The sequence below is a fragment of the Pituophis catenifer genome, unplaced genomic scaffold, assembly GCF_029215685.1.
Source record: "Pituophis catenifer annectens isolate HBS135680 unplaced genomic scaffold, rPitCat1.0.hap2 SCAF_1, whole genome shotgun sequence".
Classification (NCBI taxonomy): domain Eukaryota; kingdom Metazoa; phylum Chordata; class Lepidosauria; order Squamata; family Colubridae; genus Pituophis; species Pituophis catenifer.
The window spans coordinates 329,863,801-329,877,646 of NW_027256881.1; the positions used below are offsets into that span (position 1 = coordinate 329,863,801).

The 13,846-nt window shown below is 41.8% G+C and overlaps 1 protein-coding gene across 1 annotated transcript; it reads right to left on the reverse strand.

Moving 5' to 3' along the window:
* Nucleotides 1–6,074: 6,074 nt before the first annotated feature.
* Nucleotides 6,075–13,359, reverse strand: LRFN5 (leucine rich repeat and fibronectin type III domain containing 5). Its single transcript, XM_070931712.1, has 2 exons — nucleotides 11,972–13,359; nucleotides 6,075–7,135 (listed from the first exon to the last, which is right to left on the reverse strand). The coding sequence occupies exons 1-2, from the start codon at nucleotides 13,357–13,359 to the stop codon at nucleotides 6,181–6,183; spliced, it is 2,343 nt and encodes a 780-aa protein (XP_070787813.1). The 3' UTR covers nucleotides 6,075–6,180.
* Nucleotides 13,360–13,846: the final 487 nt, after the last annotated feature.

Genomic DNA, 13,846 nt, shown 5'->3' on the forward strand with positions numbered 1-13,846 from the left:
TTGCCATAACTAGTCCTTGCAGTTTTCTTAGCAAGATCTCTGAAATGGTTTGCCATTGATTGCTTCCTAGGACTGACCCAAGTTCACTTGATTAACTTTGACTCCAGGCATTTTTGCCAGAAATCAACACTGATTTGAAGATATTAAAAAAAATTCAATTAGGTCCAAAACAGGATTAAAGAGAAAGGCCAAGCATTCTCTTTCCCAGCAGGGGAAGGTCAGCAATTCATATTAATATTAATATTTATCAGTTATAAAGCACTACTATTTCAATTGATTTCACCATGGAAATAGCAAGGAAAACAACTCATACAGCTGAATTTGGTACTAGAAAAACAGTGAGCATCTTGGGTGAACTTAAAGGCTACAAACTATGGAAAACCTGTTGGCATGCAGTATTTTTCTTATCCCACTTTCTTATTGTTTTAAAAATATTTCTTTTTTATTCTGATATTCTCTCATTCTTGTTTCTCTCTTTTAAAAAACCTAATCCTCAAGATGCTTCTCTGTCATGCTCCTGGACTTATCTGACTTCTAAAAAGACTTTTAAACTCTTTAAACACATAGCTAAATGGGATGTTGGCATTTTGCAGGGTAAAGTATCAACCTATAGTATCATGTATATTTCTTAGAATTCCTGTGAAGCTCACTGAAACCCATCCAGCATCGAGATTATTCTTTTTATGAACTATAGCAGTATTTTTCAATCTTGGCCACTTGAAGATGTCTCAATTTCAACTCCCAAAATTCTGCAGGCACCAAATGGAATGGGGAATTCTGAGAGTTGAAGTCCAGACACTTTAAACCAGGGGTGAAATTCAGAAGGTTCTGACAGGTTCTGGAGAACCATTAGCGGAAATTTTGAGTAGTTTGGAGAACCGGCTAATATCACCTCTGGCTGACCCCAGAGTGGGATGGGAATGGAGATTTTGCAGTATCCTTCCCCCAGGAGTGGGGAGGGAATGGAGATTTTGCAGTATCCTTCCCCTGCCATGCCCACCAAGCCACACCCACAAATTGGTAGTAAAAAAAATTGAATTTCACCACTGCCTTAAACTAGCCAGGGTTGAGAAACACTGAACTAGAGTATTTAATTGTGCTCTTTTGGCAAAAGTATATCATGTGTAGACTCAGAATTTACTTCTGCCTTTTACTTAGTTTTTTTATATAAAGCTTCCTCAAGTTGCACTCCACTTCTGGTGACTTTATGCATGTTCATGTCATTTCCTTGGCAAGAGTATGCCAGAACCATCTTTATTTTCTAGAATATTTGTCTCCGCTCATTCTCATTTACAGAGCTGGGCTATGCATGTGTGGTCCTCATCAAACTACTAACTAGTTCAATATCTGCTTAGTGTTTTCAAGATCAGCCAAGGTTGGCTAAGTGCTGCCGCCTTCTACAACTTGCCTTCTAACAAATAAGAATTTTGTAATTGGACACAAAGCCTCCATAATATCCATTCTATGAATATAGCCCTAACAGGTTCTTGTAATTCAGGCCCCAAAATGGCCCCCCAATTGAAGGAACTTCATGAAACAATGTAGTCCTTCATCAAAGACCATCTGAGGTTCCTTCATTTTGCAGCCTGGAACTTTTAAATATATACATAAAATATATCATGTATAACAGGATGTGCAACGATCCAATCCTGTTATTTGCACAACAGCATTTGACAACAATTTGCAGATCATCAAGTTGTGTAGCAATAGAAAGAAAGCAACTATGCAAAATTTATCAGATCAGAAGACTTTGTGGAAAGTGGGGGGGGGGAGAATGAAAAGGAACACCATCTTCATAACATCAAACCACAAAAAAAATCCATAGGACGATGTAACACAGGCCCTCTCTTTCTATCCAAGCCTTCATTCCAGCCAGAATAAGAGTAAGTTTGTAGGAACAATCTGAAACATTTGGTACAAAAGTTCACACACACAAATGGCAAAAAGTCAACAAGAGGGGTTTAATTCCATTCATTGCTCCTTTGATCAAGATGCTTTAATGGGCTTACATTTTTGGTTCTCTGCTTCAATGAAATGAATCTAAAGTCAAAGAGGGATATGAGATCCATCTATGCTGCTAAAGTACGACTCCAGATAACAAGATCAATGTTGAGGAATGCTAGGTTTTTTCAAGATCTGGAAGGCTGCAGATTTCCCTTCTTTGGGGTTGTCAGCACTTCCTGTAATTTCTCATAGCAATAGCACTTAGCCTTATATACTGCTCCATAGTGCTTTACAGCACTCTCTGAGCAGTTTACAATGTCAGCATATTGCCTCCTACAATTTGGGTTCTCATTTTACCAACCTTAAAAGGGTGGAAGGCTGATTCAATCTTGAGCCCCATCAGGATCAAATGCTAGACTGTGGGCAGAGTTTTCCTGCAATACTGCATTCTAACCACTGCACCACCAGGGCTTCAAGGAAGGTAGCCAATGCAGAAAAACCAGCATGGGATCAATTAAAAGTTTGGCCAAAAAAAATCCCTACAAGTCTGAAGCCTTTCTAATCATCTCTGTTCTCTTGCTAAGCTTTTCTCTTCCTCCCAGCTGTTCGACATTATTTTTATTCCATCTATTCAGGACATATAAATGTAGTCGTTCTATGGATAACCCAATTCAAAAGCTGACCATCTCCCACAAGGTTTCATTCAAGAAGACTACCAACGATAGAAGAAACCAACTCAACTTCTCTTGCTCAATGCTGCATCAACTGAAATGCAAATAGGTCATACAATGTAGAGAGCTGGCTAATGTCTCAGCAGTGAATTGGCACTGTGACCAGAAATCCTTGGTAGGAGGGTAGGGATTGAATTAGCACATCTGCTAATCCAATGAAGTCTGCTAAATATTTTTTTCAAGTACAGAAATAGGGCTGAGACACAAATATTTTGGAAGAAAAGAATCAAGAGACACAACTGGAAATCTATTCATAAACTAGCTAGTTGGTTATTACCCTAACTTGTTAGTTCGACTTGGCTATCCTGGTGATCTTCCTTCTGGTTTGATTTTGCTTAGCTTTTTTAAAATCAGCCAAGGTCAACTATATGCTGCCACGTTGCTGGGCAGAGATTGCCCTACTGCCACCTAAAATTGACCCTCAACGTGAGAAGGAAAATGGAAAAAAAGAAGACTGAAATGCAACTTAATAAAAAAAAAAAAAAGTCAAATACTGGAAATAGGCTTTTTCTGACCCTAGATTTTTTTTTCAGTAAACCCCGCCCACCCCAATATTTAAATAACGATGCACTGATACAGATTTTAAAAATAACAACTTGTCCAATGAAATCTGCTCCTTTAAGCAATTGCTTCACAGCAGCCATGTTTGAACAACACAACTGACCCTGTAATCTCTCATCAACTGACCTACTGTCATGCGTTAGCAATGCATGATCTTGAACAATCACCCAAGGGTCGTTTTTAAATAGATATATATTTAAATATATATCACAACTAATATGACCAGGATTGGCACATCACGTTTGCAGCCCATTTTCCATCCCAGTGTGACCACAGAGGTATAAAGAAAAACCAAACCATCCCAGGGAGATTGTACTTAGAGGAGACCAAAGATTCATCTCAATCATGGACAATAGAAAGAACTATTAATGCTCAGGCAATATTACCGGACCAGTAGCTCCAAATCGATCCTGGAAAAAATGGCTGAGTCAATTCATTACAGTATGTTCCATAGTTTGCAGAACATACTAACATTCCTCACCCATCCACTGATTAGCATAAGTAGGAGGACTATTAATGGAGAACAACGCCAAGCCTTATTACACTACCTAATCTAGATAGCAATTTTCCACAGCAGTTCAAGCACTGCATCTACTAGTACAAAGAGTTCCGGAAACTTTACTTACATCTTCCATACTTCATTTGATAGAATTGCCCAGAATGGCTCATTGCTGAATCATGATAAACCTTTTTAAATCAATGGTCTTATATGATAATGCCAGGTTATATTTTTACTGCTTGAGCAATGGACCCCATGGAATATAAGCCAGTGCCTTCCCTGTTTAGCTTGACCAATCTCCTTGAAGTCTGTCAAAAAGCAAGAGAGACTGCACCATTTGAGAGCAGTCTTTGAAAACTAATGCAAACTCCTGCACCAAGACATTTAGTGAGTGATACATAGAACTGGTATCAGGGATGGAATTCACTTACCTTCGCTACCACTTCACAAATGTGAGTGTGTGCTTCCTCCACGCATGCGCAGAGCCTTCTGCGCATGCACAGAGGGTAAAAAATGGGACGTGATGATGTCCGGGTGGGTGGGCAGAGCCTACCGCCGCCAACGCTACCAGATCGCATGATCCGGTTAGAGCCAGCTGAATTTCACCACTGACTGGTATCCTGCAAACTTACAAATTGAGTTAAACAACAAAAATGTCATGTATAGGAAGATTTGGGCTAGGAACAGTGGATCATGGGGGATGAGAGTTAGATAATACTAATATTCTTCTGTGAAACACTTTTGTGATTTGGGGGGGAAGGCAAGCTTGGTTGCTATCACTCCCACTTCCAGTTTCAATCGTCTTCAAATTTCTTGAAAAAAAAAATATATTAATTTTGAGTCTGATGAAATGCAAAATTTGCAACACTTTTGAGTTTGAGTTCGATATTTTTCTTTCCTGATAAGTATAATCAAAACATGTCTTATTAATTAAAACACAGAAAAGAGGTCATAAGTTTCAATCCCATGATTATATATGATAGCACCAAAACAAAAAAGAATCAAAACACATTTTTTTTAAAAAAAATCCTGGTGATACTTCAACAACTTGAACAGGAACTCTGAAAAATGCAGTAAACTCTGCCATGTGCATTAATAGGCATATTTTACTTCAGCCAAAAGAACAAAGGATTGAGAACGTTTTTAATGACCCTCCAAAATCAAGATGAAGTAATTCAGAAGCCAAATTTCCAACCATGTTGGCTGATGGTTCTCAGGGTTGTAGCCTCAATAAATCTTGAGAGCATTTAGTCTGGGGAAACTTCTTCTGACTAATCTCTCCTCCTGTCCCTTTTGTTATGCTGAGTAGCATCCTCTCTGCAAAGGTAGATTCGGTGCCTTTCAAAGCAACATGAGATCAATTTTATCAAATCTAAATGTCACTGACTCAATCCTGGTAATACGTCTCAGCTATCCATCAACAGGAAATGAACAAAAGGAAATTCGGACACTATTCGACACCATTTCACTTAGAAGCTAAAGATAAGACAGAAGCTTTTGCTGGCTCTACTGCTGCTAGAGATCAAAAGCTCTCCCAGCCTCCCATTCAGGCAGGAAAGTTTCTTGATTTGCATAACCAACTTCTCATGCTGTAAAACTTTGATATGCCTGCACCCAGGAGTTTCGTTCGGAACCGGGCCTTAGCTGGCAAAATGTACAGAAACCAACAGGAGTAAAATCCAACATACCTGAACCCAGGAGATTAAGCTATTCCCCCTTCTCTCCATCCGCTACACAGATGGGGCAGGCACACCACTCACCAGAACACCTGAGCCACATGATTCAAGGCAAGAGGAGGTGGGGAGGGGAACCTCTTGTAACACTGACTGAGTGTAGTTATGGAATATTTTATTTTACACAATATAACAACATAGAGTTGTTGAGATTTTACAGCATTTGCCTGAAAATGAAGGCAACACCATTACCACGTGGGGGAGGGGACGGGGGAGGAGAGAGGGAAGAAAAAGACACTCAGGATTGCTTTAAAAAATATTCTTTTTTTTGTATCATGTTTGATCCATTAAATGGTTGGTGTAGAGGAAAGACCCAACGGCCTCCACACAAGGCCTTTTTTTCCGCCCATGCGCTTTCATTCTTGATCTGCCATTGGAGAACCAAGATGCCAATCCAAGGAAAAAGGAAGGCACTAGTGTCATTTCGTGCTTTTTCCTTGATCACTTTTTTTTTTTTTAAATGAGCTCTTTGAACGTGACATTTGCCTTCGGTTGTTATACTAAAAACAAAGAAACCCCAAATGGGAACAAGTGGAAGTTGCCTGGTAGATTGAGCCCAACTCTGCCCAAGAACAATAAGGGTGGAAAAATGCAAACTGCTCGAATGGATAGACGCTTCCCAACAATGTTTGGAGGATGGGGTGTAGGTGGGGGTACTCCGTACTTTTTTTTTTTAATTTAGAAAACAAAAAAAACCACACATCACAGCTGATCACACAGTGCTTTCCAATATCCACTCAGAGCTTGAGAAAGTTGCTTTGCCACTATCCACATTGGAACAGTCTGTCTGCATGAGCATCCCATTCATAGACAAGCTCCGCTTAGACCAAAATCCACCTGCATTTGAGGAGTTAATATAACAATGGTATTCCATTAATTCTCCGTTCAGGGAGTACCTGCGTTTTGCCCGGGATGGGTCAGCTGGCAAAGTGAGGAACTTACTTGACTTGGCTTGTGCTCTTTTGTACTGGGATCCCCCTTTGGCATAGTCTGGGGTTTGGCTAGACAACTGCAGAGCAGTTGAGTTGTTGCGATTAGTGTTCTGGGATTCTAGGCTGGTAACGGCGCCTTCGCTCGGCGGTGGAGGATCACTGCTGGGCTTTGGCATGGGCTTACGCTTCAGCTTTTGGGAAGTGGGAGGGCCAGGAGTCCACATGGGAGGCAAAGAGGAGGTAGCAGTGGAGGAGTCCTGGCTGCAGCAGGCTTCCGACGACTGCGCCACATTGTCGTTGCTGACTTTGCAGCACTGCAGGCTCTCCTCACGCCCCACGGCCTGCTTGGACCCAGACTGGGACATGACGGCTCCACTGCACCCCTGGGCCTGAGCCCCGTTGGTCTGGGAGTAAACGTTGCTGACCTTGGTCACCTTGGGGTGCCCGCCGTTGTTACACACCTTATAGCGAATCATGAGGATGATGATGAAGACCAGGACGGAAGCCACGATAATCCCTCCGATGATGATGATCATGGTCCCTCCCAGGAACTGGGACTGCATGAAATGGCAGCGCACGTAGTCCTGCTCCGTCGTGAACTGGGTGCATCCCACCACCCGAGTGGCTGTCAAGGAGGTGATGCCATCGTCATAGATTGCTAAGACACACAAGTCGTACATCGTCCCCGCGGCCAAGTTGTTGACCAGGAAGGTCTTGCTCATGGGAGGTATCATTCTACGAGATGATAGGATAAGACATAGATTAATACATTGGATGGGGTGGAGAGGATATATACCATGAAGTGGATCTCCAGGTGCTCTGCCCAAGCCTGCTTTCCCAGGGCCTCCTAGTTGTGATGGGAGATGTGGTCCCAATACAACTGGGGAACATCATCTGGAAAGGAACTTTTGTCTTTCCTTTTCCATTCGACACAACAGTCAATCTAAATAAAGCAGAGTTTGACACTAGGTTAAATAAGGAAAGCGAAAGGGAAAACTATTGGCAGAGCACTGGAAGAATCCCCATGTACTTTCTCCTCAAAAACATACTCTGTTGTCAGACATTATGCTTCTTGCCCCAGGTTATCAAACCTAGATCTAGGGCACTCGGTGTTTTAAGTATGCACTGGCACATGACACAAGAAAATAGCATTTCAATATAGTCTATATACATGGGACGTTTTCTCAACTATTCAAAACAATGCACCGCTGGTTAAAAATGCTAAAGCAAGTCCAAATGATACATGAAAACATCCATATAATATAGGAATAAAGCAAATCCAGATGAAAGGAAAGATATTATCCAAAGTTCAGGTGAGTATGAAAGCCAAGAAAAGGCCAAAATAATTACACTTCTTGCTTTCAGGTTTCCTTTAGAATATAGAAGTTATTCCATTTATTACATTTAAGTATGCAGCTCCCAGAGTTCCCTAAAGCATTCTTCAGTTAGATGTGTTGAACTGTAAATCTGCATAGGCTCGTGCTATTTATTATTCAAAAAGAAACAATATTCCCTTTCTTTTTTGAAAGCTTGGAAACAAGGCCCAGGGGCTATCTAAATGGACTGGGAGCTGCCTGGCTACTACCCTTATTTTTCCTTTTGCTTCTCATGAGCTCAGAAACAAGCTTGACTAGATATTTAATTATTTATTCATTCATATATTCATTCATTTGATTTATCTAGCTGCCCTCCTCAGCACAGAAACTCATAGTCCCTTCAAGCCTCTTTGTCTCCATCCTAATTCATATACATTGATATATAAAATGTATGCTCTTCCTGCAGTGGAAGGAAAGTAAACTCGATCTCCACAATCATTTTCTAAGGAATGAGTTGGTAGCATCTTTTGTTCATAGATGGACAGATAGACCTCTAGAGCTGGTGGGGGGGAGGGGGAGAGATAAGCAGCAAAATTAATTCTAAGGCTTTGTTCTGTGCTGGAATTATAGTACCTGAACTATTACATTTTCTATTATCCCAGCTTATAGAGTCAAATATCCTTCTTCTATCTGAGAGAGAGTACATGTACACAACAGGTGACTGAACCCGAGACCAAAGTGGCCTCAATTTAGCAATAGCAATAACTTTGCAGCCCTCTCTAAGCGGTTTATGGAGTCAGCATATTGCCCCCAACAATCTGGGCCCTCATTTTACCCACCTCGGAAGGATGGAAGGCCGAGTCAACCTTGAGCTGCTCAGAATAGAACTCATGGAGTGAGCAGTGAGTTAGCCTGCAGTACTGCATTCTATAAGAAAGGCTGAGCACCAAAGAATTGAGGCCTTTGAACTCTGGTGCTGGAGAAGACTCCTGTGAGTCCCTTGGACTGCAAGGCGAACAAACTGGTCAGTCCTAGAGGAGATCAACCCTGACTGCTCTTTAGAAGGCCAGATCCTGAAGATGAAACTCAAATACTTTGGCCACCTAATGAGAAGGACGGACTCACTGGAGAAGAGCCTAATGCTGGGAACGATTGAGAGCAAAAGAAGAAGGGGACGGCAGAGAACGAGGTGGCTGAATGGAGTCACTGAAGCAGTAGGCATGAGCTTAAATGGACTCCAGAGGATGGTAGAGGACAGGAAGGCCTGGAGGAATGTTGTCCATGGGGATGCGATGCGTCGGACACAACTTTGCAACTAACAGCAACATTGCATTCTAACCACTGCACCATCATGACTTTTATTTACCAAGTCACAAAGGACATTCTTAGAGTCATTAAAAACCCAACTAGGTAACATCATCAGTACATTGATATTAGCTAGTTGAGTAATGAAATATCTTTCCCATATACCTCTCATCTATTTTTCTTTCTTTCTTTCAATATACTTTTAAAAGTACTAAGAGTAAATATATTTTAATCCCAATCATCCTTGCATACGTTTCGCTAAAATGATTGTAAAATGGTATGCTTATTGCAAAAAAATAAAAATAAAAAAAAATCACCATCTTGATTTGGTGTTTTTTAAGTAGGGGGAGGGATTGCTCCTGATTCTTTTAATCTGCAGGACCAGCTCCCATCCAAGGATATGGCATTTATAAAAAAAAAAAGATACTAAAAGATAAACTGTTCTTGAACTGTAACTGCTCCATTAATAGTTTTCAGAGCAAATCCTTATTTAGCAAATAAAAGTCATTGGCTCTTTTCCTCTCTGCCGCCAAATGAGATTGAATAATTGGAATTTTCCTGAGAGGCAAATACGGGCATCATTTTTAGAACTGTTTCTACTGTCATCCCAAATAGAGGGTATTAATGTCTTCTTAGCAGTCCAGCTAAATTAACCAGATTACCTTGAAGGATTAAAGTTCAACAAGGATTTGTACAAAAATAAAACAGATTTAAATAAATCAGACTTCAAGACTGAAAACAACACTGCCCTTTGCCCATAAAGGAGGACAATTACTCAGGCTTCCCTCTGGATGGAAGCCAAGGTCTAATAGTTCTCATTAATTTATTAATTGGTTTATTTTTTTTAAAAAAAAACATCAGATCCTGCTTTCCAGTTTGCTAGAATTCTCAGAGTTGCTTAGAACATTCACAAATAACCAGAACATAAAACCAGTAATGAAATAGCCTGGGGAAATAAAATTCTCTGTTTTAATAGACCATCGTCAGCTGTTCTTAACATTTGGGTAGGAACATAGGGAGGCATATTAGCATCTGGGTCATTCTCCTAAGCAATCAAGAACCCTATTTTAAAAGTCAGTTCCTGGAATATGCAGACAATACATACACATTTTTATTCTCTTCCCCAAAAGACCTGTGAACAAGAAATCAATGCATTTAACACAGCTGTCACTACTGCTGTTCATCATGTTGTTAGGGGTTTTTTTTGTTTTGTTTTGTTTTGTTTTTAGCCTAGCTAGGCAATTAGCTCTCCCAGGCCCTGGCCCATTAATGGTTGCAGTAGTCAGTTTATTTACCTGCAGAAATATTATTTGATCACTAACGCTTTCTATACTGCAGCTTTTAATACAACCTTTCGCCCAAATCACCATGTAGTGCTCAGTAGCATTCATGCAGCACTTTGGAAATAATTTAAAAGGTTACTTTGGAGGACACAGGGACTTGGATGCTACCCTTGCCTGCATTTCTTTAAACCATAGAATTTCCTGTACCTCGGAAAAGACAAAGTTACTTTAAAGCAGGGGTGGGGAACTATGGCCCTTTTATGACCTGTGGACTTCAACTCCCAGAATTCCTGAGCCCAGCCATGCTGGCTCAAGAATTCTGGGGGTTGAAGTCCACAAGTCATAAAGGGCAGTGGTGAAATCCAAATTTTTTTACTACCGATTCTGTGGGCGTGGCTTGGTGGGCATGATGTGACTTGGTGGGTGTGGCTTGGTGGGTGTGGCTTGGTGGGTGTGGCAGGGGAAGGATACTGCAAAATCTCCATTCCCACCCCACTCCTGAAGAAAGGATACTGCAAAATCTCCAGTCCCATCCCACTCTGGGGCCAGGCAGAAGTGATATTTGCCGGTTCTCCGAACTGCTCAAAATTTCCGCTACCGGTTCTCCAGGACCTGTTGGAATCTGATGGATTTCACCCCTGATAAAGGGGCCATAATTCCCCACCTCTGCTTTAAAGAATGGTTGCCAACCCTTTGGCTTGCCTGGGCCACACTGAGTGAAGAAGAAATGTCTTGGGATCCACATAAAATATATAATATAGTTAATGGTGGGATTCAAGTAATTTAACAACCGGTTCTCTGCCCTAATGATTTTTCCCAACAACCAGTTTGCCAAACTGCTCAGAAAGTTAACAACCGGTTCTCCCGAAGTGGTGCGAACTGGCTGAATCCCACCACTGGTTAATGTGTATAAATTATATAATGTTAGAAGTTTACGACCTTGTGGAGCCGCATTATTAGCTGTCCAAGGCTGCAGGTTGGGCACAGCTGCTTTAAAGGTTAACAGGGAGCTACTACTTTCATGCTCTCACATACTGATTATCTTTTCTGGATTATCTCCGAAGCACCACACAACCCTAGCACCTGATCCGTCATTCTCTCTCCTGTGACACAAACCCAAGCATGGCATAATTCTTCCTTTTCTAAAGACAAGAACCACAACTCTGACTGGGATAAGAGTTTATATCCAAAGCAAATGTACCATCCATCGTTCCTTTCCTTAAATATATATCCAGTGAGCAATTCAGCAGTTAAGAGATCGGTTACATAAACTACGGAGAAACATCTCAGGAAGCCGACATCCATGCTTTCCAAACACAGTACTGAAAATACCCCTTCAAAAGATGATTACGCTAATGGATCAACAAATACAGTCGTGTGATTGTGGAGCTGCAAGCTATAGATGTAGAACCACAAACCACTCAAAATCATTCTGCAACTTAAAAAAACAAAACAAAAAACCCCAGAGTTCTTGGATTATGCTTGAGAGCCAATCTGCTACCACATGAGCTAGGTAACCTCTTTGTGTTGTTTCTCCTTGCAGGAGGTTGTTACATTATCACTCTTTCCATCCCAACCTATACATTTAACCATCTGTCCAACAGGCAAAAGGAATACAGTTTCATTCCTGATTTTTCTGGAGTTTCAGCTGGGCCGGAATCCCCTACCTGTAAACAAGCGAATCATCATATGTTCCATTATACTGAATTTGGAACATACGTATCCCAGGTATATTCCTTTGGAAATTAAATTTAAGCAGGGCAGTGGATGATGTGGCTTCTGCTATCACCACCTTCTTGTCCTGGCTAACTTTTGTTTCCCCGTTGCTACTGCTTGCATTTGAGCCAGATTTGGTCGAAGTTGATATATCCGAGGAGCCGGGATCTGGCTCATGGATGTGGTTTGTGCTGTTTACTATGTGAGGAAGTTTGATTATGTGAAGATCTACAGACTGGGTGTCTTCCCCCGCTGGGTTGGAAGCAATACAGGTGAAAGACCCCGTATCCTTCATGGTTGTAATATGAATGTCAAGAGTTCCGTTGTCGTACACCAGAGACCTGGTTGCATTAGAAATCAGCTTGCCTTCTGGGGAAATCCAATGTATAGCAGGCTCTGGGTCACCACGGGCTTTACATCTCAGGATGGCTCTTTGGCCCTCTAGCACTCTGAGCTCATGCGTGTGCCTAGTAATGAGGGGGGGTTCACACAGGAACTCTTCCTCGGGGACCGACCAGAAATAGCGGCCAGACAGAACAGAAGGTGAAGCACACGTCTCCAGGTCATCCTCCCTGGAAAGGCGTCTCAGCCACAAGAGTTCACAATTGCAATGAAGAGGGTTCCCTCCAAAGCTCAGTGCAAATGTGGATGGGCTGATGATTCCTGAGGTGGCTAAAACCTGAGCTCGCTGGAAGAGAGGGTCAGGCGGCAGTTTATGCAGTTTGTTGGATGTGACGTCCAGCCGGGTCATCTTGTGAAGGTGGGAGAAGGTCCCCTTGGGAATGTTGATGATCATGTTGTGGTCCAAACTGAGGGTGTGCAAGCTGACCATCTTCTCAACAGCATCCCAGGGAATGGTCTCCAGGTTGTTGTAGGACAAATCCAGCTCCTCAAGAGCCAAGACATCGTCAAAAGCGGTGGAAGAGATCATAGTCAGCTGGTTATTGTTCAATATCAAATGATGCAGATTGGAAAGCCCACTTAGCATATCATGGGTGATTTTAGTCAATCGGTTACTGTTCAAGTGCAAAGCCCTCAGGTTGCGCAGGTCAGCAAATGCATGAGGGGTGATGAAACTAATTGTATTCCTAGACAGCGTCAGGTCCACCAGGCTGGTCATGTTGGCGAAATCTTTCCGCTTGATACTTGTAACAAAGTTGTCTGCCAGTCGCAATTCTACTGTCTTCCTATCAATGTCAGGTGGGACAAACAATAGCCCTTTCTTTGCACAAAGTGTAGCAAGATTGGGAGACCAGATCTGGCATACGCAGCGCTTGGGACAAGTCTCGGCCTTCAGCACTAAGCCAATGAAGAACAGATATAGAAGCAGTTTTTCCATTGTAGAACAGGGTCAGGATCCTGGGGGAAAAAAGAAAAGAGAATACACTGCATTAGAGGAGAGCATGTCAAGGGCAAGGAAATCAAGAAGTCCAGGTAGTTCAAAAGAATATAGAAGTTGATTGTACACCTATGCTCTCTACAAGAATCTGAACTACTAATAATCAAAGGAAATTGATGGTAGATACCAATCAATAGACATCAAGGTAGGCTGGACTTAAATCTCTTGTGGGCGCGAAGGGATTCGAGACGATGACTCTCTTGACACACACACACCCACCCCACCCCTGTTCAGGTTTCAGCCTGATCATCTCCTACCGAGCAATTCTACAGAGAAAACAAGAACTCAGAAGCATATATGGAAGAAATCAGTGAGTACTTCACCAGGGGATTAAAGATTCTACTTCACTATATTCCAGCTCACAAGAGAATTAAGTGGACAGAGCTATCTAAGAATTCAGTGCATCATTTCTAGCAACAAATACATG

Coding starts and splice junctions, on each gene's coding strand:
- LRFN5 (XM_070931712.1), bottom strand. CDS start 13,359: ATGGAAAAACTGCTTCTATATCTGTTCTTCATTGGCTTAGTGCTGAAG. Junction 7,136..11,971: donor GATGATTCGCTTGTTTACAG/GTAGGGGATTCC, acceptor ATCATCTCGTAG/AATGATACCTCCCATGAGCA.